The 25,666-nt window shown below is 53.8% G+C and overlaps 1 protein-coding gene across 1 annotated transcript in view; it reads left to right on the top strand.

Annotated features, from left to right (window-relative positions):
- The window catches only part of PDE2A (phosphodiesterase 2A), a 98,174-nt gene that overhangs the window by 56,711 nt on the left and 15,797 nt on the right, over positions 1-25,666 (top strand). Inside the window, exons 3-6 of the mRNA XM_023736495.1 lie at positions 7,392-7,481; positions 11,018-11,106; positions 19,295-19,404; positions 20,250-20,305. Of these exons, the coding sequence (XP_023592263.1) occupies positions 7,392-7,481; positions 11,018-11,106; positions 19,295-19,404; positions 20,250-20,305 (345 nt within the window). The remainder of the gene's footprint in view (positions 1-7,391; positions 7,482-11,017; positions 11,107-19,294; positions 19,405-20,249; positions 20,306-25,666) is intronic.

Genomic DNA, 25,666 nt, shown 5'->3' with positions numbered 1-25,666 from the left:
ACCCAGTTTTCCTTTGGCCATCATTTCCTGAGGGACATAACTCTCTTTTCTGACTTTGGCCCAGGCCAGGCCACTCAGCTCCATCCTTTTCTCCTGTCTGAACCACTGTGCCTGCCTTTCAGAGGTTCCTGGACTTGCTTTGTCCAGCTCCCAATCCACCACAAAGGCCATGTGAGGGGGTGAGGCTGAGGAGGGTTTACAGACATTCAGCGGCATGGAACCCAGAGCTGGGGGCCAGCAGAGCCCACCAAGGCCTTTCCCCAGGACATAGCCTCCCTAGCAGGGGTCCCATTCCTTGAACACCCTGGGGGACAGTGAACTCACCCCTCTCTCCTGCCCAGGTTTCTGTCTTGTGGCATGACTCTGATTCACAGCGAGCTTGCATCTGCCTCACTGTGACTCCCCCATTGTGCCTAACTCTTCCCTCTTGGGCTCCAGGCCAGGAGGATGAGGAGAGTAGAGGCACCAGGTGACTAAGATGATAGAGACAGCAGTGGTGAGGGTGATGCTAATGATGTGCTTGGGAGGAACGCTGTGGCATCAAGGGGCATGTAGGTGACAGTGATGGGAGCCACCATCGGTTCTACCATATTGAGGAGGCAGCTGAAGGTGGGGAGGGAGTAGGGAGAAGGCCTGAGCCTGTCCTTCTCCCCTTAATCTGCTGTCTCCCAGAACCATCTTTCCCCTCCCTACAGTCAGCTTTTGCCACCCTGCCTCTACCCACCCTGACTGTTCCCTTATCCCCTCCTTTCCTGACTCCAGATCCTGTGGTTGGGACTGAGGGGAGTCACTGATGATTCACACAACTCCTGCCTTCCCTCTTCTCCCTTCCCACGCTTCACTCACTTCCAGACCTAGCTCTTGAGGGATCTGAGGGGCCTGGGACAATCAGGAGGGCTTCCTGGAGGAGGCAATAGCTAGAGTGGAAGCTGAGACTGGCTTGGAGGGGGTGAAGGCCTGGGAGGAGCTAGTAGTGAATATGGAAGGGTGGGGGCAGCAGTGTGGAGTCACGCTCAGGAGGAAGGGGGATGCCCGCGGGAGGCGCCAGGACTGGGCTCAGGTGTATTCTACAGTGCACGTGTCTCCAGTGTGGCTCAGAGGCTGGAGACGCGGCCCTGTTGGAGTAACAACTGAAGCTGGAGTCTGCGAAGGGTGGGGAGGAGGGAGGAGGAGTTACAGAAGGAGGGAGGAGGAAGAGAGAGAGAAGGGGAGGAGGAAAGAGAGGCCTCTGGCAGGCCCTTCCTTTGGTCTGGGCTCCTGAGCTGCAAGTAGCCCCTTCTGTATGCTCTTGTCCTGCGTTTCCCATGACTCTGCTTTACTTTTCTACTTCCAGCACCCCCAGCCTCTCCCCTCCTTTGGGATCTTCTTGAGGGATTCCCCACATGGACTTGCTACCTGCATGTGCCCAGCTCTGCCTCTTGACAGCTGTTCTCACCCAAGCAAGGCCACTTTCCTCTGATCCTTATTCTCCTCACTTAAAAAATGGGATAATCAAAATAGGCACCTCCCAGGCCTTATAGGAGGATTAGACAGTGTAAGTCAGTGTTTCTCAAAGTGTGGTCCCTGAACCAGCAGCATCAGCAGCATGTAGGAATGTGTTAGAAATGCAAAGTCCTGGGCCCCACTCTTCCATATTCCACATCTCAGACCTACTGTATCAGGAAACTCTAGGGGGTGGAGCTGAGCAGTCTAATGTAACAAGCCCTCCAGGTGATTCTGATGTACATTAAAGTTTGAGAACCACTGGTGTTTGAGAAAGGTGTGTTCCCTTCCCCAAAGCCCGATGCCTACTCAACAGGGCCCCCTCTACACTGACATTTGAGCCAGTCTAACTGTGGCCTGGGGATCTGTCCTGGCTCTTCCTCTAGACCAGGTCTCCCAGGGTCTCCAAACCTCTTTCCTCAATTTCTCCTGCCATCAGTCCAGCCCAGCCTTACTGAGGGGAGATCTGGGAGAGCAGGATCTTTGCACTCATGGGCGGCTCTTCTGTGAGTATTGAAGGCTCCAGTGTCTGTTGGAGATGGCTTCTTGGGCAGGTGGCAAGCGGTGGGCAGTGGGGAGGGCAGGAGGAGGGGCAGCCTGGTCCTGCTTCCTTACTGTTTCCTGCCTGTGCTGGCCTGAGCATGCTGTGAAGGCAGGAATCATAGAGTCAGTTTAGGATGCTGGGGTTCAGGCTGGGGTCCAAGGACCCAGCCAAAGTGGGTTTCTCTGGTCTGAGCCTCCAGGAGGCCTCCTTTGGGGGAGTTCTGTCAGTCACCCAGATTGAGCAGCTGTGCTATTAGTGCCAGACCCATGCTGGGCACAGAAATGGGTAAATTCTCCTTTGCCATTGAAGAGCCCTGTCCTCTGGGAAGATAAGAGACTGTGTCTGTTGCCCACCAGCATATGAGGCAGGATGCAAAAGAGATAAAGCTGGCATCTGTCCTGGTACTCCCAGTTTCCCCCACCATAGCTACCTTCTTGTGTTCCCCAGCCTCTGGGTGCCTGGCTTGGGTCACGTGCGTTCTCCCTACCGTCTTGGGGTGACTACTTGGAGGGTTGGGGAGGAGTGGGCAGGAGAGACAGGAGCAGGTGGGAACAGGGAGTGTGGGAGAGCGAGAGATGGCGAGTGGGAGGTGATGCCATCTGAGAGGAAGAGAGAGGATGCGGAGGTGGGAAAAGATGCAGAGCCTCATGGAGATGAGGCAGGAGAGCTGTCTGTGACAGAGAGATGGATGGCGGCTGGGGTGGGAGGCGGGGAGAGAGGGAGAGACTGAGCCAGAGAGAGAGAGAGAGAGAAACACCCAGAGGGAAGGAAAGCAGAGCAGAGAGGGAGAGGAGCTCCAGGGTCCTGGGAGATTCTTGAAGGACCCTTCCCTTTAAAGAAGGGGATACCAAGGCCCAGTGAGAGAGGAGCCTGCATCCCAGGCCACACAGGTGACCTAGCAGGCAGGGTGGGTGACCCACTGTGAATGGCCAGCCCCAATGACATAGCTTGAGTCTTGGGAGGTACTTGACTGTTACGTTTGATGTTATTTTCTTCCAGGCCACTGTGAGGGACATCATGGGGCGTCTCCAGAGAGGGAGGGTTGGAGTCTAGGTGCTGGGCAGGGGCTAGCAATAAGGAGGGGTTGTGGAAGTGAGAGAAGACATAGAGACTCAAGGTGATGACACAGGAGAGGTGCTTGTGACAGACCTGCTCCTCCAGGAGAGAGAAGGCCAAGGTCGCTGATTTCGTATATGCTTAGACGTTAAGAAGGAGCTAGAAGTTACTTAGTCAGGACCCTCTCCTGTCCCCAGACTAGTTCAGAAGTGCTGATCCAGCCCCAGCCCTGGCTCCAGAGGAGCCCTGACTCAAAATACGGTTCTGTTTCTTGTTTCTTGGTACCTGGGGCAAAGACCAGTGTGGAGGGTGTGGTGCTGTCTGTGGTGCTGACTGGCCCTGTCTCTACCTGCACAGCTCACACGTAGGGGATGGGGAGAACAAGAAGTTCCTTCCTTCCATCCATCCATCCTTCCATCCATACATCCATCCATCCATCCATCCTCTTCGAATTAAATCAGAACACCATAGAACCATATGCTGCAGAGCTGGAAGGACCCATTTTTGCTAATGAGGAAACCAAGGCTCAGAGGAGGAAAGGGGCCTGCTTAAGGCCACACAGAGTGTCTGTAGACAATCTGGGACTGGAAATTGCTGCTTTTTTCTACACACCACAAATTCTTCCCTGGGGTCTGGGCCATTGCCTGGTTGTTATGCTGATATTTATACCGATGTTGGTAAAAAAAAAAAAAAACTGCGAGGGTGGGAAATGTGATCTCCTTCTACCCGATGCCTGGGCTATGTGTGTTTACATATGTAAGTATGTACTTGTGTGGGCATTGTCTACATGGTTGCATTTCTTTCCGTGTGTATGCATGTTTGTGTGAGGTGTGTGCGTTACGTATATGTATGGGCAGAGGTGTGCACATGGCAGTATATGTGTGACATTTATAGATGTGCATGTGAGCGGATGTGGCTATGTTTGCATTTTTCCTTTTCTCCTCTTTTTAAGATTCTTGGCGCTTTAGCCCTTGAGTTGAGCCTCACTCCCCACTTGATCCTTAGATTCAGGAATTTCCCCACTCCCCATCCTCAGCTGCTGCCCCACTGGTTCTCTCCTCCCTTCACAGAGGCAGCCCCTTCACTCTCTGAGCCCCCATCTCATGGACTTTGTTTTGGAATTTGAGCTATTCCTGCCCTTAGTTGATGCAGCTGAGGTGGATCTGGGGAGTGTTCAGAGAGGAGGTGGCATTTGAGCAAGCCTTGAAGGCCTCTTTGAGGGTGATGTATGAAGTGGCCCTTCCCAGCTACAGTTTTTGCAACCAGCACCCTCCCCCCTATTCCTAGGGTATGGTGGGCAGAGTCAGGAGGTGGATGGACAGAAGGATGTCAGATGAAGAGCCCTGGGCTTCATCAGCCGTATCTGCATCAAGCCTACTCTGGCCAAGGATGTGAATGCCCGTCCTTGCTGTTGCCCCAACCCTCCCCAACTTTCCTTTCCCCCTCTTCCTCCCCGCCATTACCCTGCCCTGGCCTGAAGAGTCACAGAAAACTGAGCAATCAGAACAAAGGCCAGATAGGCACCTACCAATTCCAGAAAAGGACAGGTCAGGGCATCCCCCAATTGAAGCAAAGGACAGGTTGAGGGGCCCACCAATCAGAACAAAGGACAGACTGTTCTAAGCCCCCCTGGGGAGGGAGCTGGGGGAGAGATGCAGGGGTGCAGCTAGGGGAGGGATGCTCCTACCAGACTGGGGCTGGAGGGCCAGAGACTTGGGTTCTGGACCTGGCCTGACTGGCTGGCTGACCACAGGGAGGTCACTCTTGGTGCCTCAATTTCCTCATCTGTCAAATGGGGAGACTCAGTTGTCCCAAGCTTGTGACTTCGAAAATTTTCTCCCCAATGTTAAAATTCAATCCATCATTGCCTTGGCCTCTTTTCCCCAATTTCCACATCACACATATATCAGACTCCACAAAAGAGCAGGAGCTCTCAGGGGTCAGCTTGCCAACCCCACTGCCTCCAGGGATTGACCTAAATCATCACCACAGTTTGGGCACCTGCCTTTGGAGCCCCAATCTCAGGAGCTTGGGTCTGGCAGACATTATTTTGGGATTCTCTGGGGGCACTGGTTCTTCCTCCCTTTGTTAGTCTGAAGATTTGACATTGAAAGGTCACACTAGCATATGTGTATACAGGTGTGTGCAGGTATTACTTGAGCCCTTGCCCCTGAATCTGCAAAGATATAGCTGCACCCATTAGAACCTGTGAGTGTGTGTGCCTAAAGGGTATCTGAAGGTATGCTGGGGTGTTTCTGCAAGGATATGGGGGTTTGTGGCTGTGTGGCTAGGTATGTGTAGCGCAGAGGGTATGTGAACTGGGGTGAGGGGCACCTAAGAGTCAAAGAACAAGGGATCCAGGTTGGTGACAGAATTTTTGGGAATCAACAGTTTCCTGTGTCCTAAGGCAGAGACTAAGATGTGTCTTCACATCTTGAACAGTGAGAGGGCTCAAAGGGAGGCTGGGGGTTGGGGAGAGCAATTCTGAGTGAGCATTCAGGGAGAAATCCCGCTGCTGCTCCCTCTCCTGGAAGCATAGGATTGGGTGGGGGTGGGGGAGGAAACTGCAACCAAGAAGTGAAATTTCACCCAAGGGTGAAATCTGGAGCTGAAGTCTAGACCTCAATGCAAAACTCCCCTCTGCAGCCTCTAGGACAAATGGGCATTTATCCCATCCTTGTACTCCCTCAAGGATGGGGAGCTTACTCCCTCCCTCTCTCCTGGTGGCCTCTGCCTTTGTAGGATGGCTCTGCCTACAAGAAGGTCCTTCATCCCACTGGGCTGAGGCCAGCCTCCTGTGGACTCCTATAGGCCCCCTGGCTGTCCCTGGGGCTACAGAACCCAGTCTCCCTGCCCAGGAGGGTCTCAGAGATTGGAGTCAGAGACTGAGACTTCTGAGTCTGCTCTGTTTTAGGCTGGGCATCCCCAGGTTCTCCAGCCTTAGTCACGTGCAGGACTTGGTTTTCAGTTCCCTCCTTACATGAGTCACCTCCTCTGGATGCATTTCATCTTGTCTTTACCTGGGACACAATGCACTGGGGAGGGTCTGGCCAGCCTAGAGAAGTAGGGGGACCATCATCTTCCTTATCTGGGTTAACAGATTTCTACTAATATGACCTAAACTTGTAGCATTTCACCTTTTTACCAGCCCTGCTTACACCATGGGCTTGTGCTGAGCTTGTGGTCCACTAAGATTCTTGACCACATATGGTCTTCACATGAATGGGGGCCAAGCCATGTCTCCTTCATCCTATAGTCAGTCACTTTGCTTTTTGAACACAAACCCAGCCATCCACAGGGAAGACACTAGAAAGGACTTCCAAGGGCTGGAGGAGGGCATGGCTGAGTGGATGGTATGAGTCACAGTCCTGCCTTGGCTCTGGATCCTCTGTTCCGTTACCTTTCTCTTTGATCCCTGTGGCTCTGGCCAAGTTAATAGAGCGAGATGCGGGAAACTTTGTTGTCTCTGTTCCGGCCCTCCAAGGACGAGACCTGTTCCTGCGAGCGGAAGGCTGTGAGGCGGTCAAGGCTGACTTCTTCTTTCTCTCCTGTGGTTGCCAGGGCTGGCCCAGCTGCACTCCTCCCACCTTGTGGGCTCATGCATCCCTTGGACTCATGCTACTCCCAGGACAGCCCCTCACTAGGTTGGAAAATGAGATGGGGTGAGACCCTTCCCTTCTGGGGAAAGCTGGGACCCAGCATCAGTGAACACTCAGCTGAGTACCTACTCTGTGCTGGACACTCTGTGAGGCATTTTTGTTGCTCAGTTTCATCTTGTCTTCATGTCAGCCTGTTGGGGGGATAGCCACAGTTGTTCCAAATTTACAGATAAGAAGATTGAAGTTCAGTGACTTGCCCAAGACACACATTTCTAATAACTAGTGGCGCTAGGATTCCAATTTGGTTTTTTTTTTTTTTCTGCCTTTGTTTTAATGTGGAGGCCTGTGCTTTACCTACCATGCCAGCGTTTGTCCTCGAGTGAAGGACAAGAAACCTGGGGTGGAGTCCAGGCTTATCCTCTTGACTCACTGTGAGGCCTTTGCTAAGTCCCTGGCCCCTCTCAGAGCTTCAGTTTCCCCATCTGTAAGATGAGGGGATGGGAATAAAAGATGCGCGTCCAACTTGGACATTCTGTGGCCTTGAGACTGATTCTGAGATCCTAAGACCACGGTATTCGAGTGTCTGAAAGCCTCGGTCTCTGGGTCTAAGCTGCGAGGTTCATGCTTACTGCCCTCTGGGCAGATGGGGCTGCCCTGGGGTTCCCTGGTCTGCCTGGCGATGCCCCTCACTGCTCTTTCCTCTCTTCCAGGATGCTTTGCTGAGCCTAGGCTCTGTCATCGACATTGCAGGCCTGCAACAGGCTGTCAAGGAGGCCCTTTCAGCTGTGCTCCCCAGAGTGGTAGGTGCTCACCCTTACCCCACACTTGCCCATCCTTCAGGCAAACCTTGCCCAGCTCTGTGCTGGGCCTCACACAGAGTCGAGGAAGAAAGAATAGACAGGGTCCCTGACTAGTGGAATCTCAAAAGCAAGTGAAGGGTTTGGGTGGATGTTCTGAGAAGCCTTCCTGGAGGAGGAGAAATTAAACTAAGACCCAAAGAATGAACTCATACAGGAATCCTGGAATGTCTGGGCCAAATGGGCCTTAGAGGTTAACTGGAAAAACCATGTCTTAGAGATGGAAGGAATTCACCTAGGATAACACAGCTAGGACGAGGTGCAGGCAGGTGAGTTTTGGAATCTGTGCAGCGGGAGTGGTTGAGGGTAGACATGTAGAAGAACTTCCAGTATGAAAGGTCTGGAACATGCTGAAATGGGCTCAGCCTTGATGAATGGGTCTACACTGGGTTAAAGTGTTCTATCCAGAGACAGGAGACTGGACACGATGATCTCCAGCAACCTTTAAGCTTCTCTTTGGAAGAGGTCACAACACTGTGGATGAGGTCACAGATTTCGTGCAGGTGGAGGGTGGTGACCATTGTTGCCTGGGTCCAGAGAGCCTGGGTAGGGGGACTGTGCTCCCCTTCAGCTGCACCAGGCCACTCCCCACCCTGGTTCCACTGGCCACGGTTTATCCCTTAGGTAGGAGGATGGATAAACTGGCCCTCGAGGCCCAAAGCAACAGGTTCTCAGTTGTGCCAGACAGAGAGAAGCAGGGGACTATGGGAGCCTGGGGAGGAGGGTCTGATCCAGCCTAAGGGGCATGGAAGACTTCCTGGAGGAGGAAATGCCCAAATTGAGTCCCCATGGCTTGGAATGTCCTCTCTCCTACTCTAGACACCAGCCAAGGGCAGCCTCTGCTCCAGGAAACACAGCCAATTCAGAATGTGACCCCCTCATTGTCCCTGGATCTGCTTGATGGATGAACCACCGGAGACCCAGAGAGGGAAGGTGCATCCCTCAATGACACACAGCATGACAGAGACAAACAGGGCTTGGCTTCTAAGCACCCGCACTCTATCTCCCCAGCTCTGCCTTCCCTGAAACCTGCTAGAAGTTCACAGCCCAAGAGAAGGGCTAATGAGTGAGCCTTATTGAGCGTGAAATTGGTAGGAAGTGGGTGGTGTGTTGGCACCCAAAAATAAATTCTCCCGGAGAGGGATGGGATGAGGTAACATCTGGCCCAGGGTGGGTGGGGGCACATCTGGAAAGGGAGGGTGGGAAGACTGGCGCGTTAGCATCCATAGGACTGTTCTGGGCCCCTCTGTGGCCACTGAGGCTGCCCTGGGATTGGGGAGGAGGAGGTGACTAGCCAGGTCTTCACAACACAAATGCCCTGCGTTGGATTAATTGTCCCCCGAAATCTGGGGGCTGGGAAAGCAGCTGTGGTTGAGGCAACTGGGTTCATGGGACAGCGGGAGAAGTCTACCCTGGCCCACCCAAGAGACCTGTATGAGTTACCAGAGCCCTGACCTCAGCGAGCCCTGGCTTAATTGCCAAGAAAGGCTCAGCCCTCCGGGAGATGAGGGAGCTGAAGGGTTTGCTCAGCCCCCAGGGAGGGGCAGGGAGCTGGGGTGTCTGCTCAGCTGCCAGGGAAGGGTGGGCAAGTGGGGGAGGGGTCTGCCAACCCCCAGGGAGGGGTAGGGAGCTGGCACCTGGCTCCCTCATTAGCACCCATTGTGGCAAGCAGCCCTGAATACAGATGGTGCTGATGTGTCTGAAATGCTTCCCTCCCTCTCTCCAATAAACTTGGCTAATTTTAACCCAGAGAGCTGTGAGTGAGGGGGTGGGAGACAGAAGGACATCCCGGAAGTGAAGATCTGTGCCCCTCACCCCTCCACGGATTATCCACCCCTCTTTGCCAGGTGTCCCCAGGGTGGTCTCTTGACCCCTTTGGGCCAAATCCCTCAGGCCCCTCCCAGGCTGCAGACAGGGTCAGATGACAAGAAGTAGGCTGGATATAGATGAAGAGTGGGTAGCCTTCTTCTCACTGATTCCTTTACCCCTGAACTCTGCACCTTGACCCTCACCCAGGAGGACAAGGGGACTCCAGACCTTGACTGTGTCTGTCCCCCACCCCCCTCAGGCCCCTTCATTCCCCACCCCATGAAGCCTTGCTTATGTCTCTGGGAATGGTGGCTGGGGCACCTCATGGGGGCTGGCTGGGGGCTCCAAGGGCAACAGGAGCTGCTGGCCAATTGTGGACTCTCGAGTTACTAACAGCAACTGTTTCTGCTGAGAATTCCACCCAGCTCTAATATCACCTTCAACTGAGGCCCTCCCTAATACCCTCAGCAGGGAGGAGAACCCTCTCCTGTCCTCCCTGCCTCCCAGTCCCTTCCAGATACTTGGCTGGGCATGTGGGTGCCTCCCTTACTGGAGTACACTCCTTCAGGCAGGGACTGGTGTCTCCACCTCGCCTAGTCAGACACAGTGTTGGCACTGGAGACGCTCAGCAAGGCCGTGCTGAATGGAGCTTGGCTGTGGATTCCTAAGGGTAGCACATCTTGCTTGGAGGAAATGTGGATTTTGGCCTGTGGGTCAGTGAGGGCAACTACGTCTGCCAAGACGTGGTCCAGAACTGAGGCCCAAGCCTCCTCTGGGTCCTTGGAGAATGCAGATGGGCAAACCAAAGACTTGACAAGCTTCGAGCAGAGCTTTGATCCCACTCTGGGGAGCGATCGTTCCAAAATACAAATCTGCTCATGTCTCTCCCAGCTCACCGCCCGTCAGCAGCCCTGTCATCCTTTCCCAGCTGGGTTTACAAGGCCCTTCCAGCTCAGGCCCTGCTGACTTCCAACCTGCCTCCCGTCCCCCTCCCCGCACCCCCCCCCCGTCAGTCCCAGAAATGCTTGTGCCCTTTACACGTCTGGGACTACACACATGCTGCTTGGCCCAGAAGCTGTTCTTCTGTACCCGGCCCCCTGCCTGAATGTGTCTAATTCCTACTCCAGTTACAACTTAAAGGCCGCTTCCTCCAGGAAGCCCTCCCGGGCCTCCACTCAATGATGGGTGTCATACCCTGGCTTAGGTCATGGGTGTGTGGTTTCTTGTAGAGGTATCTGTTTCCCTGGAGGGAGGAGGTAAGCTTCCAGGAGCATTCTGAGCACCTCCAGCATTAGATGCTCAGTTATTAGTTGCTGAACGTCTGAGACTGGAGCCACAGTGGGGTAATATCCTGGGTGGGAGGTGATTTGTCTGCCCCTCAGCCCTTCAAACCCCTTCCCCCAGCACCTTGGATTTGGTGTGATGGGTAAGGAAAGTCAGCAGGTTCATGGCCAGAACCTCTTCAAAGAGGAGAGGGGGAGGTGCTCTGTTCATAAGGTGTTTTCTGCCCTGGCTGAGCATTAGAACCACCTGGGGAATAAAAACAGGTAGACAGACAGACAAACAAATGCCTGAGCCCCACTCCCAGAGGGTCTGATGACCTCGCCACACAGACCCCTACAGGCTGGGAGGGTCTCTCCACATGGTCTCATGAGTGCCTTCTGTCCTAGGAGACCGTCTACACCTACCTGCTGGACAGGGAGTCCAGGCTGGTGTGTGAGGACCCTCCACACGAGCTGCTCCAGGAAGGGAAAGTCCGGTAAGCCATTCTCCCCATCCCCATTGTCCTCTGAACAGTCAAGGATTCTCAGGCCTGGAGCACCCTTGGCGGTCATCTGGTCTGATCCTCCGCATCCAACCTTAAGCTCGGCATCCCTGCCAGAGGGCTGTTCCTTGGCTCGGTGGCTGACCTCCAGCATAGGAGAGAGAAGAAATGTCTCCCCTCATGTTGGGGAAGTGGACGGACACAGGGAAAGTGCCAACTGGGAGGTTTTCTCATCATAGTTCTTCTGAATTGCTGTGGCCTCTTCCTCAGAGCAGAGTCTCAGAATGTTGGAGCTACAGTGCTATTAGTTAGAATCCAGCAAGCTCTGAGAATTGCTTGTGAGGCTGGGCTCGGAATCACAGAACACTGGACCTGCTGGAGCCCATGGTGTCAGTAGCCCTGTGTCTGAGAACAGGGAAATCAGAGGCTGTGTCCTGCTATGGGATCTGAGGCCTGACTGCCTAGGTTCAAGTCCCAGCTCCCTGTTTACTAGCTGTGTAACCTTGGGCAAGTTCTTTAACTTTTCTGTGCCTTAGTTTTCTTCTTTGTAAAATGGTGATAATAATAGTACCTATCTCATAGGGTTGTTGCAAGCATTAAATGAGTTTAACACATAAATCATTTAAAACAGGGCCTGATCCATAATAAATGCTATCTAAGTGTTTGGTAGGAGCCCTGGTGGCGCAGTGATTAAGCACTTGGTTGCTAACTGAAAGGTCAGTGGTTCGGACTCACCAGCCACTCCTTAGGAGAAAAGACCTTGCGATCTGCCTAGGAAACCCTATGGGGCAGTTCTACTCTGTCCAGTAGGGTCATTATGAGTCAGAATTGACTCAACAGCATTCAACAACAAGTGTTTAGTATTATTATGATTATGTTAGAAGGTTGGAATCACCGATTTTAGGGTCATGGATTCAGCACTCTCTGTGCCTCTGATACCTCTGTACCCATTGAGTTCAGACTCCTCGTTTTCCAGATGGACAGATGTCATGAGATGTGTTCCAAGTCACATACCTGGTGTGAGGCAGAGCCAGGCCTGGGACGTGGGCCTCCTGGCTCCTGGACATTCAGGGGACAATGAGCGGAAGTGAAACTTGTCAGAAGAGAAAGTGTTGAAGGGCAGAAATGCTTGTCAGAAGAAGGGCTGGCCCTGGAGGACATGACCACTGCCTTCTCAGCACAAACAGGCCCGGGGAGGGAGGGATTGAGAGCTAAGGGCACAGTGGGTACCAGTGGGGTGACCAGAGGTAGCTTTCCTCTCCCTGTGAGGAAGGCTGTTCTAACAGGCCACGCGGTCCAGTGATGTGGCTTTTTTAGGTAGTAGTTGAGGCTGAAGGAGCCGTGGTGGCACAACAGCTAAGTGCTCAGCTGCTAACCAAAATGTTGGTGGTTCCAGCCCACCCATAGGAGAAAGACCTGGGGATCTGCTTGCATAAAGATTACAGCCAAGAAAACCCTATGGGGCAGTTCTACTCTGTAACACATGGGGTCGCTATGAGTTGGAATTGACTCAATGGCACCCAACAACAAAACAGTTTAGGCTGGGGAAGACTCACCTTCCACAGAAGCCATGGAAAGAATTATTTCTTAGGGATGCTGGGCCTGTGGTCTTGAGGCCCCTCTTGGCACCTGGGAACACTGGATTCTAGGATGCTTGTCCCCAACCCCTGCTGTTCCCTGTGGAAATGGTTTGTGCCTCTCTGATAGCTCAGAACCCTCCCACCTCCTGTTCTCCCGCTTGAGTCCCCATGTGGGTGTGTGGGTGGGTGACACTTTCCCTTTCAGCATCTCCTGACAATTCTTCTTCCCTGCAAGGACTATGTGAACCAAGCCAGTCACTGGCCCTCTCGGGCCTCCACTGTCTCATCTGTAACATGGTGGGATAGTGCTGGAAGTTCTTCAGAATCTTAAGGAAAAAAAAAAATGTTACAATGTCCCTTTTTCTCCCCTGAACCAGCACCCCCACCCCTAATTATAAAGAACTTTGTTTAATATGAGCTTGCCCCTCCAGGATGGCTCCCTGAAGCAGCCTGGGGAGGCCTTCCTGGGGCACGGTTGCAGGATGATGGTTCAGAAGGCAGAAGGGGAGCATCCTGCAGGGTTGGCTACCCCTTCAGCCCCCGCAAATACTCCTGCCAGGCTGTCTGCTGTAGGTGGAGACGGGGTGTGGTTGAGGCATCTTTGAGGGGCTTGGATGCTCTGTATCAGAGGCCCTTTCAGCATTCTCCCTGCCCCCAGCCACTTCAAACTCAGGAAAGCCTTTTGAAAAGGCACCAAAAAAAGCAATTAAAAGTGAATACTCAAATGCAATTAGCCTAGAGCTCAGTGGCAGTGGGGAGGCGAGTGCCTGCTGGGAAGCAGGGCTCAGAGATTCCAGGAGGCTAAGGAGGGCAAGGGGCTTGAGGGGTGAGGGCAGGGGGATGTCCCAGGGGACACACAGATCAAAGTTCATCCAGGCAGGCAGGGATTAGGGGTGGGGTCCAGTTCTCTCTGTCCTGAAATCTGTGCTCTACCAGCCCATTCCGTGTCTGGTGGTGCGCCCACCTCTACAGCTAGGGCTTTGGGGCCTCAGGGTGGCTAACTCCTGCTCTGGGGAGCTCCCAGCAGGATCCAGGCTTAAGACTTTGACACGTGGAAGAGGCAAGAGCACTGGAATGAATGTCAGCCCAGACTCATCCTCACCTTACTGTGTCCCCTCCCTGAACCTGTTTTCTTATCTATAAGATAGAGATAATGGTAGGACCTATCTATCGGCTTGCTATGATGGTTTAAAGGAGTCCTGGTGGTGCCGTGGTTAAGTGCTCGACTGCTAACCACAAGGTTGGTGGTTTGAGCCCACCCAGCTCCAGGGTGAAAGACCTGCGATCTGCTCCTGTAGAAAGTGATGATGGCACCTAACAACACCAACATGATCGTTGAATGAGATAATACATGCCAAGTGCTTGCACAGTGCCCAGCACATAGTAGGAGCTCAGTGATTGCTAGTTGCCCCCCACTCCCAAGTCCCAACAGGATTAAGTCATTGGGAGATCTTGAGAAAATGACTTCCTTTCTGGCCTCCTTCTCTGTTTCTATAAAATGTGTGGGCTGTGTGCAGGATCCTTCCAATGGTGACCTCTATGGCTCTGGACCCATTAGGAGGTGGAGGTACCTGCTCACAGGCTGAAATGGAGTCTGAGGCTTTGGCAGCACCTGGTGTGGGATGGGAGGGTGTTGGTGTGTGTGTGTATGTGTGTGTGTGTGCTTGTGTGTGTGTGTGGCAGTGGGGTGGGGGGAGTGCTCCTCCAGGACACCCTGGAGAGCTGGCGGGGCTGGCAAACAGCAGCAGGTATGAGGTGAAGTCTGGATCGTAAAGACAGATAAGGCCCGAGGGAAGGGACAGAGGATGGGCTAAGAGAAGAGGCAGGGTAGAGATGGGCCAAGATGGGAGTGAGGACACCCCTGGCAGCCACCCAGCCCCACCTACCACTGCCCCTTACCACTCCCTGGGCTCTCAGATGCCTGGTTTCACCCCAAACATGTGTTAGGCTTGCCTGCCTCCTTGTGCAGGCTCAGACTGTTTCCTCCCCTGCAAAGTCCTTTTCTACTCCATCTAGGTGTCAGCCAATCCATGTTTTACTCATCTTTCATGGCCCAGCCAGAGGCCCTCTTTTGGAAGCCGAGCATGATCCATATGTGGAAAGCTCCCCTTCTCTGTCACTAAGGAGGTTCCAATTCTCAGAACAAGTGTCTGGACAGGAATGGATCTGTTACAAATGGTCCTAGCGTACACTTTGCTTATGCAGAGAGGGTGGGAGGGAGAGCCCTGGGCTGGGGGTCAGGAGACCTGCAATCCAGGATAGCAAGGTCACAATTCCAATCCCTTCTATAAAATGATAATGTTGGACATTCTGATATCTGAGGACTGATCAGGCTCTGAATCTGGCTCTGCATTCTAAGGGCTGACAAATGGCCTCAGGGCTGGAAAGAGTTTGGGAAAGCTGTCTGGAGGATGGTCTTCCTGGAAGGCTTCACCTCCCTCCTGGTAGTGCCCCCCATCCTACTCTCCCAGCCTATTTCTGTCCCCAGCCCTGCCGCCTTCCTCTCCTTATGGTGTCTTCTGCCATGTTAAAGCTTCTGATTACCCACTGCTGAGAGCAGCAAAATCTCGGGCCTTTCAGCTGCAACTGAGCTGCCACCCCCACCAGCCTAAGCTGGTTATTGCCCTCAGCTAGCACTTGGAGGTCCCAGGGTCCAACCTTGAGAAAGTTCTTCCTTAGAGCTGACCTGGTTTCCTCTCACTGCAATATCTGTCTGTCCCTCTGGTTTGTCTAAAGGGACCCAGCGGATAGTCTATTCCCATGTCTGAAATTTCACGTTCTGGCAGAGAGAGAGGTAAAGGAGGGTCCAGATCTATCGCTAAGAGAGAGATGAAAGGTTGGAGAGGTGTTGAGGCTCAGTGAGGGGGATGAGGGCTCAGTGAGGGGGATGAGGGCTCAGTGAGGGGATGAGGGCTCAGAAAGGGAGATGGGTTGGGGTTCATTGAGGGGGATGGGGCTCAGTGACAAGGATGATGGCTCAGAGAGGAGGATGGGTCTTACTGAGGGAGACGAAGGCTCAGTGAGGGGGATGCGGCTCAGTGAGAGGGATGAGGGCTCAGAGAGGAGAATGGGGCTCAGTGAGGGGGATGTGGCTCAATGAGGGGGAGAAGGGCTCAGTAAAGGGGATGGGGCCTTACCAAAGAAGGATGACTCAGAGACTGGTATGGAGGCCTGGGTACTTAGCTCCTTCCAGGCCATCACTCCTACTACAGAGAACCTTTCCTTTCACCCTTTTTCCACTAAACAAATAGTTGTTAAAGGGACTAAACCATCATAAAATCCACACCTGTTCCTCTCTTCCCTCTTTACCCATCTGTCTTTATCTTCAGTGCGGCAGGCCATGCCCACCCAGGAACCTGGGGCTGCGTCATTAGGGTGCAGCCTGGACAGCTGGCACTGGGGTGTAGAGCCCCACCCCTCCTAGCACCAGCCTGGAAGGTGGGGCACAGGGCGGGAGAGAGGGAGGGGAGGAGGCAGGGAGGGGGGGTCTGAATTGAGGGGAGAATTATCAGGGGGTCTGAGCAGTAGACAAAGCCCCAACCCCATCTGGGGTAGGGGGCTCAGCCTCGGCACCCCGCCTCCTTTCCAGTCTGTGGGATTTTGAAGCCTCCAGGGGTACAGCAGTTTTGGGAAGGGGGAGCAGAGGAGGAAAGGGACTGGGGGAGGGGGAAGGAGAGGGGGTATTGAGGTGAGCATTTCTTGGCACACCCCTGCTCAGGTTATGGGATGTGGCAGGGCCTTGGGAGGGCTGGTTGTAGAGCAAAGTACCAAGATAAGGGACTTCTTGAGGGATCCTTAGAGGCCTCAGCGCTTGGCCAGGGGATCTGGACCCAGTTAAGGTTGATCTGGCCCAGTCCAGCCCCTCCTCTATCCAGGAACCACTGAAGGCTCAGAAGGCACGAGGGGAGCATATTGCAGGGTTTGCACTGCCCTCCGGACCCTGCAAATGCTCATCTCAGCTGTCTGCTGTGAGGTGGCTTGAGAGTGTGGATTTCCGGTCTCAAATTTTCCCTCTCTAGTGAGAGTCTCAACCCGGCGGTCAGCATGATCGGCCATTACTTTCCCCTGCCAATTCCTCCCGGCCTCCTACTGCCCTCAGGATCAAACCCAGCCTCTCAAGCACCTGGCCCCTCTCCAGCCTTGCTCTCTGCTGTCCAGCCACACCAGCCTCCTTGTGCCTGGAACTTCCAGCAGACACACATTCTTTCTGTCTTCTGAGCCTTTGTCCAAGCAGGTCCCTCTGCCTGCACATCCTTTCCTGTTGGCCTCCATAACCTCTGCATGTCTCAACTCAGACACCGCTTCCTCCAGGAAGCTTTCTCTGACTCCACTCCCATCCTGCACTGGGGTAGGCTGGGGCCTGCTCTTCTTCCCATTGTCAGAGCCCTCATCCTTGGACTCCAGTGTGGGTTTATATGTCAGTCCTCCACCACACTAGGCCTCCATGAGTCAGTGTGTATCCAACTCATCTCATCTTCAGCCCTGAGTACAGAATTGGACCCAGAAGGACCCTGAATAAATACACTGAAAGGAAAGACTTTTAAGTAGAATGCTCCCATAAGAACTTTAGAATAGAAAACTTGCTCTTGGTCTGGTATAGAGGATGGATTTAAGGGATCCAGACAGGAGGCAGGGGAGAGCTACTGCAGGGTGAGAGATACATAGGAGGTGACTCAACCCATTGAATGGGGGAGGTAAGAAATAGGGAGTTATCTAGGACAGTTTATGGACAAGCCGAAAGGGACTTGGTGGATGGTTGTGCCACTTTGGGGGTGATGGGGACAGTAAGTTCAGAATGGTATGGGCTGCCTTTGGGATACCTCGGTGACATCCAGGGGAGGCCTCCAGGAGACCTTGGGTATCTGGGGTCTAGAGCTCACAAGAATGGGGTCTGGAAAGTTATGAAGCCATGAGCACAGAGGAGGGAGTTTTGTGCAGAAAAAAGTCTGAGGACAAATTCCTTCTTTGGGCTCCCTGGGAAGAGAGGTTCCCTGGGTCTAGGGGATGGTGAAGGGGGAGTCGGGGTTCAGTGAGATGAAGCTGCAGTGCTCACTGACTAGCAATACAGGGACCAGCGCCACCTTGTGGCTTCCCAATAACCATATTTCCAAGGCCAAGTGGCTGGATGGGGTCCACACAAAGGGGGCTTGGCTGCGGGTCACCAAGGCCAGCCCCTGCCTCTATGAAGCCTCAGCCTTCATCAATACAGTCATCAGGAAATGTGGTTTCTGTTGCCCTCCTGCCACCCTAGGTCCCTATTCCTTCCTGGGATGACTGGCACAGTAGAGACAGCCCAGAACTGGAGCCCAGCACTCCAGGAGCCTTGAAGGTCCAGGGTGTGAGTGTGGAAAGGTGGTGGTGGTGGAGGGGGAGTACCACTGGTTTTTATAGATTCTGAACCGGTGGAAGGGGTTAGAAGTGAACAGGTCTGGTTCAGAATGCTGTGTGACCTCGAATGAGATGCTCGACTTTGTTGGTGCTCTATTTTTCTAGTGGGTGTGACCTCCTGATTTGGAGATTTGCAGGCCACCCCCTCTCTTTTCCTCACCTGACTTTTGCCATGCTCCCCTTAGTAACCCCATATGCAAACACCGATGTCCGAGCCCCGTAAGTGTCCCTTTTGTCCAGGCCAGGCAGTTCCTACAAACCCAATTAAGTGGAGGCAGCATGAGAGATAAAGGACCCAGGACATGTGGTGAAAATTCAGGCACATAATTAAGCAGGAAGAGCAAGAGACCAGGGTTGAGGGTATGCATGGTGGGGGCAGAGAGAAACTCATTCTTCCCACTTCAACCCATCCTGCCTCAGTTCCTGCTTCCCCTTCCCACCATTACACACATGCCTTTTGCCTCCTCGACACTCATGCCAGTCCTCTTCAGCTCTTTGGGAAGGTTCAAGCCTAGTGGTGAAGAGTATGGGCTCTGGTACCAACTGCCGGGGTTCAAATTCTGGCTCTACCACTTATTAGCTGTGTGACTTTGAACAGGTTACTTAACCTCTCTGTGCCCTAGTTTCTCCATCTGAAAATGGAGATGATGATAATATCTAATTCATAGGGTTTGTTGGGAATTTTGAGTTAATCTATGTAAGTTTCTTGGACAGTGCACAGACATAGGAAATGCCCCCAAAAGCTTTGGTTATGAAGATTATCTCTGGAGGTGCCCCTCCTGTGCCTGGCACCAAAAGTTGCTCTGTAATTGTTTACTGAGGATGGTGATGGTTAAGATTTTACTCTCCTCCATACTAGTGCTCTCAGAGGCTCAAGACAGGTTACGACACTTGTCTAAATACAAGGAGTAGCAATGGCAGGCAGGCTTTAACTTGGGCAGTCTTACTCAAGCCCTTGCTTTTACTTGTTCTGCTCTCACCCTTGCTGGGAATCTGAACTGGGCCCCGCAGGTGCCTTTTCCATGTCTGCTGCCTGAAAAAGGCAGCAGAGGCCAGGCTGTGGCCACCTGCCCCTCCTCGTGTCCACCCTGAAGCAGGTGAACTTGTCCAGACCCTCCCAGATGTGCAGGGTCCAGCCTGCTATGTGTCCCCAGTTTGGGGCCTGCTCCTCTTTGATTCAGGGGTTGAGAGGTGGGGTCATGTCCTCTTTTCAGAGAGGCTGTGATCTCCCGGAAACGGCTGAGCTGCAATGGATTGGGCCCCTCGGACCTGCTGGCGAAGCCCTTGGGCAGGCTGGTGGCTCCACTGGCCCCTGACACCCAAGGTAAGAGCTGGGAGCTGGGCAGGGGCAGGGAGGGATTGTGGCCCCTGATCCCCAGGTCACATCTGTCTTCTTTTGTCTTCATCTCTCCGTCTCCTTCTTTCTCTTGCTCTGTGTCTCTCGTAATCCTTCCATCTAATTCTCTCTCTATTGTGCTACTAACCTCTCTGAGCCTGTTTCCTGATCTATAAAATGGGAACAATAGTACCTACCTTGAGGGGGCGCTGCAAGGAGGATCGAATGAGACAATGCATGTTCAGGGCTTGGTACATACTAGGGCTCAGTGGCTGATGGCCGTGGTCGCCATGTGCAGATGTCTATTGCTAGCTGGGGCTGTAGCTGCTGTCATGCTCTCTCTGTCATTATCTCTGTTTTTCTCTCTTCTCCTCTCCATGCCCCCTGTCCGCCATGTCTCTCTGCCTCATGTCTCAGTCTCTCTAGGTTTCTGTCCTCTGTATCGATGTGGAAAGTGCACAAGACTGGGAGTCAGGAAACCTGACTTGCTGTGTGATTTTGGGCAAGTCACTTCCCCTTTCTGGACCTCAGTTTCCTAATCTATAAAATAGGGGTGTTCAGCCTTACCTATCTCCCTCCCCTCCCAGGGCTGCCGGGAGGATCATGAGAGAGTTACCAGGTGAAGGGGGTTTCCCTCTATGCAGGGGTTGCTCTGTGGTTGTTCTTGTCGCTGCCTCAGGCCCCCTCTCTCTGTCCTCTGGGTCTCTGGGTCCCTCTGTGCCTCTGTCCCAGTCTCTCTCTGTCTGCATCTTTGTCTCCCTCCCTGGGTCCGGCTCAGTATCCCTGAGCCTCACTGGCCCCGCAGGACCACCTCATTGCCCTCTCCCCCTCAGTGCTGGTCATACCACTGGTGGACAAGGAGGCCGGTGCTGTGGCTGCTGTCATTTTGGTAAGAGCCCGTCCAGGTGGTTGTGGGGTGGGGTGGGGGGAGGAGAGCAGGAGAGTGAGCCATGGTTGGAGCCTGTCTGGGGTGTATATGTGTGTTGTGTGTGTGATATATGATAGCAGCAGGCTGCTGGAGTGGCGGGAAATGGGGGTCTGGGAGGAGTCTGGGGCTTCTCCCATACCCTAGACCTTGGCCCCACCCTGAGTGGGCAGGACGAAGCTGCTGGTCCAGTCAGCAACTTGCACAGGGTGTACAAGCCCCACCTGGATCCTCAGCTCCCATCGAGCTGTGAATGCCCAGCCCTTGGCCCAGCCTTGACCTTGCCTCCTCTTTAGAACCCCTTCACGGGTTGAGGGGTGGGTTAGGGAGTAGGTTGGAGGTAGCAGCATCCAGAGAGGGCACAAGTACAGTGAAGTGGGAAGTGACAGACACTAAGGAGGGATGAGGGGGACATAAGGCACTGACAAATAGAGACAGTGTGGGAAACTCAGGCAGAGATTCAGGTGGCTGGAGCTAAGAGTCCTGAGGAGAGGAGGCCTGTGGGGATGGGGCTTCATGGGAGGGCATAGGACCCAAGCCAGAGTTAGGAATGAGGCTGGGGCAGAAGCCGGGCAACTACTGCGGGTTTCCTGGAGCAGGTGATGCACGGGGAGAGGAAGGGGCATTAGCAGGAAGTGGAATGGAGTTGGCCGGGGAACCCAGGCCAAGCCTCCGTGCTGCCCTCTGCTGCCCCTCGTGGATCCACTGGGTTTTTGCTCTGCTGGCTGGTATTGACGGCACCTGGAGAGGGTGTGGGGTTCTGCCGCTCTTGCAGTCTACCGTCCAGTATGGAGATTTTGTTAGCTGCCATGGATTCGGCCCCTGACTCATGCTGACCCCAAGCACCACGGAAAGAAATGCTGTTCACTCCTGTGCCATTCCCATGATTAGTTGGGGATAGGACTGATGCGATCCACAGGGTTTTCACTGGCTGATTTTCAGAAGTGGATCGCAAGGCATGTCTTCCTAGTTCATCTTAGTCTGGAAGCACTGCTGAAATCTGTTCAGCATCATAGCAACATACAGTTCTCCACTGACAGACAAGTGGGGGCTGTGCATGAAGTGCATTGCTTGGAAATTGAACCCAGGTCTCCCACATGGAAGGTGAGAATTCTACCACTGAATGAATCACCATTGCCTCCAGTATGGGGGTAAAAAAAGAAAAAACCATTGCTGTTGGGTCGATTCCGACTCATAGTGACCCTTATAGGACAGAGTAGAACTGCCCCACAGGGTTTCCAAGGAGCACCTGGTGGATTCAAACTGCCAACCTTTTGGTTAGCAGCCAAACTCTTAACCACTACGCCACCAGGGTTTCCAGTATGGGGTAGGAGACTGAAAATCCTTGTCCTGTCCTAGGAGCAGAAGGGTGAGTGCCCCCAAATCACCATTATTTGGGGGTCCACTTCCAATAAGGCGACTGCCATCCCAACAAGGGACAGGCTTCAGGCGCGGACAGATAAATGAGCCCATCTTGGTGTGCCCAGGAGACTCCTCCTGGGCTCATTAGAACAGAAGTAAAGATTTCCAAGGCTTCTGACCTTTCCGGAGCTGCTGGTGGGAAAGTGGTGGTGGTGGTGGGGAGTTGGAGGTGGCTGCAAGGGAGAGGAGAGGAAGGGAGGGCTGGGGTACTTGGATTAGTCTCCTCCCCTCACCATCTGCTTGACTGAGGGTGCTGTGGTCCCTTCCTGGCTTCTCCCACAAGCTGCTCTCCCCACCCCCAGCTTCTGTTCCCTCAACGGATCTGCTGTTGGCAGAGTTCTCATGGAGGTGCTCCCTCCCTCCTTTGATCCTAGTCTGTCCCAGAGCTGGGGGTGCCAGATTCCTTATATTGAGACCATGAGGGCTTGGGCCAAAGCAAAGCAGCTCCTGCAAGGGGAAGCCATTTAGAAGGTTGGTCACCCTATGGGCGGGGGCATGGCTGCTATGACTACTGCACACCTCGGTTGGGCCAGGAGTCCAGGCTTCAGCTTTCTCCTGGGGGAGGAAAAGCCGGTGTGTGTGTTACATTCAACCACCTTTGCAGAACCCTGCTCTGGGTCACGCCCAGAGCAGAGAAAGGAGTCAGACCCACCTCTGCCTTCTAGGAGCTCTCAGTCTGGGGAAGGCAGGGATGTCCTCAGGCCTCCACAAGCCAAATAAATGCTGCCACCTGATGCTCTGGTGGCAGAGGCTGGAGCAGCAGGGAGGGTGTCACAGTGGAGATGGCATTTGAGTGGGGCTTTGGGGTATGGGGAGCCCTGGTGGTACAGTGGTTAAGTGTCTGACTGCTAACCAAAAGGGTGGGGCTTTGAGGCATCGGGAGCCCTGGTGGCACAGTGGTTAAGCATTTGACTGCAAACCAAAGGTCAGTAGTTTGAATCCACCAGCCACTCCTTGGAAACCCTATGGGCAGTTCTACTATGTCCTATAGGGTCACCGTGAGTCAGAATTCACTCGACGACAAGGGGTTTGGTTTTGGTTCTTTTGGGCACGGGTAGGAGGTCAACAGTCAGAGAAAGGAAAGGGTATTCCAGGCAGAGGGAATAGCATGAGCAAAGGCAAGTGGGAAGAAAAGTGGATATATTGGGGAAAGAGTGTGATCGGGGTTAAGTTGAGGTGTGGGGTACATACTATTGAGGAAGATGCTCTGTGGGCCTTTGGCTGCCAGGAGAAATTGCCAGCAATCCTCGCCTCACCCCCTGGAATACCCTGGGAAGTGGAGAGCTCTTGAAACGTGTTACTATTCACAGCACTGCCTCTCCTCCATGCCTGCACCTTCCCACTCATGTAGACAAGCACTTCCCCAGGAGCTCCTCCATCCCCCACCCCTCCACCCTCCCCCACCTCCCAGTGCATACACATCTACCAGCTCCTATCCTGCTGCTCCAGCCCAGTGCTCCTTAGCCACAGGATCTTACATCTTCCCAGAGGCAGCAAAAGCAGTCCCGGTCCCCCCAGCTGCTACCAGATCCTGAGGGCAGAGGGTGCAGAGGGTAGACGGGTGCCACAGTGCAGATCTTTTGGGAGTTCCAAGTCGCCAGTTCCTTCCTCAATAAGCCCCATGCCCTTCACTGAGCCTCTGCTCTTGGTATTCATCAGTTCACCCATCCATCCACCCATCTGCCCATCTACTGAAGAAACATTTCTTGAGCACTCACTATGTGCCAGGCACTGTGTGCCAGGTGCTGGGAACACAGCAATGGCCAAGATAGACCAGGAAGCCCCTGCTTTCACAGATCATCCAGCCTATTGGGGTGGGGGGAGAAGTGCACAAAAATAAAGATAGAATTGCAGACTATGGCAAATGCTAGCAAGGGGTGACCGGGGAGTCCTGCAAGGAATAACAGGGCCTGGCCGATATATGGTCAGAGGAGGGCCGTCTGAGGACTGCGCTGGCCAGGTGCAGGGCTTCGTGGCTCAGCTCTGGGCCTCTGCAGCTTGCAGCTCAAGGTGCCTTGATTGCAGATGCTTTGTGTGGAAAGAGTCTCTGGCCTGTTCTTCAATTCTGGGATAGTAAGCCCCTTTGATAAGTGGGCAGCCTTTCGTCTCTGGTATTTGATGCCTGATTTGTGCCCAGTCTTCTCCCCAGCTGCACCAGCCACACCAGCTCCTTGCATGGGAACAGGCCTTGATGCAATTAGCCATGTCAAGAAAACTTGGTGAGGGGTGGAGGCTGTGCTGGGCTTTCAGTCCCCCCTGCAGCCCCAGTGCCCCCTGTGGAGTGCTCCCACTAGGCCCTGGACACCCCCACCTCCAATCAGCAAATGTGTGTTCCTACTGGGGAGCAAAATGCTGTATGTGTGCAGGGATGATTGGGTGTGTTGGTGGGGGGGGCAAGTATGTGCATGGCTCTTGGGTATATGAACTTAAGTTTCCTGTGTACAGGTATGGATATGCAGGTGTGGGTGGATATAGACACTATGAGGTCTTTGTGTCTGTGACTGCAGTCTGTGTGTGTGTGTGTGTGTGTGTGTATGCATCTGAGGGTCTCCATGAGAGACTGTGTGTGTGTGTGTGAGAGAGAGAGAGAGAGAGAGGACCTGAATGTGTGTGTGTGTGTCTGAGTATGTCCATGGGAGAGGGAGTGAATGTATGCGTGTGAATGGACCTGAGGGTGTTCTTGAGAGTGTGTATGTGTGTTTGTGCACATGCTGACTGGGGGTGGGCCGAGGCAGTTCAGGAATGTGTGCTTGGGGTGGAGGAGACCCAGTGGGGTGGAGGAGGACTCCATGATTCCTTCCTTTCCCTCGGCCTTCTGAGCTCTCCTTCAGTCTCTGTCCTTTGTACTTGGGACCAGGTTGTTTTGACAGCCCAGGATCTGGCTGACCCCACAGCCCTAGGTGGAGCCAGACTTCCCTTTTCCTGAGAGATGGGTCTGGGTGGAAGGAGCAAAAAAGATGTAAGAGTAAAATGCCAACATGTTTATGCAAACTATATGCAAATGAGCCATGTCTCTAGCCTATTCCGACCACCTGCCCTGTAGGAACTATAGATGGAGCTTCATCCAGAGCTTATCCTCCAACACCATCCTGGTGGCCCAGGCCTCCTCTAGGTCTTCCTGCCTCCAGTCTTGCCCTCTCCAATTTATCCTACAGCCTGTAGACATGGCCCTTAGATGCTAAAGTCTGCCATGGCTACCCAGTACCATCAGGCTCAAGTTCAATTCCTTAGCTTGGCACTCAAGGTCCTTCCCTCTGTGGCATCATGGACCTCACCCCTGCCTGAGTCCTCATCTCCCCCCAACCCTACCTACTACCCAGGACAGCCTCCTGCCTGCAGGACCCCTCTCTTCAAGCTCTCCCTATCCTCCCCAGGCTTCAGTGTCTAGTTCAGGAAGCCTCGCGGATGCCCTCACATCTGGGTTCCACAGCCTTTAGGGTCCATCTGGGTTCCACAGCCTTTAGGGTCCCACCCACCCGGTCTGCCTTCTCCTTCCTCCTAAGATATGAGGCTTCACATACCTCCTCCTCATCGTGCCTCCCCCGCTGCCCCCTGCTGCATCCTACCCCAGCTAGACCATGAGCTTCCCAAGAACATGCTAGTCTCCTCCTCTCCATCTGCTCCTGGCAGGGGACCCAGAGCAGAGGCGGACAGGGGCTGCTGAGTGGGAAGGGAGGCTTGAAGGAGGGACCCGGCACAGACACCGTGGGGAGCCCCGCAGGTGGTGAGCAGCTCTGAGTAGCTGCTGGAAGCTGGTGACGCAGGTGGGGAGACTTGCTGGCAGGCCCTGCAGTGTGCCCCCAGACTGCCACTCCTCCCTCTCTCTCCCTAATTCTCCACACCAAGCTCCCAAGCAGAGGTGGGGAAAGGCTTCACAGAGTATGAAAGATGGGCTGAGGGGAC

Source organism: Trichechus manatus, unplaced genomic scaffold (genome assembly GCF_000243295.1).
Source record: "Trichechus manatus latirostris isolate Lorelei unplaced genomic scaffold, TriManLat1.0 scaffold00088, whole genome shotgun sequence".
In the NCBI taxonomy this organism is placed as follows: Eukaryota; Metazoa; Chordata; class Mammalia; order Sirenia; family Trichechidae; genus Trichechus; species Trichechus manatus.
The sequence above is the reverse complement of the archived record's forward strand: the minus strand, read 5'-3'. Positions and strand labels throughout refer to the sequence as shown.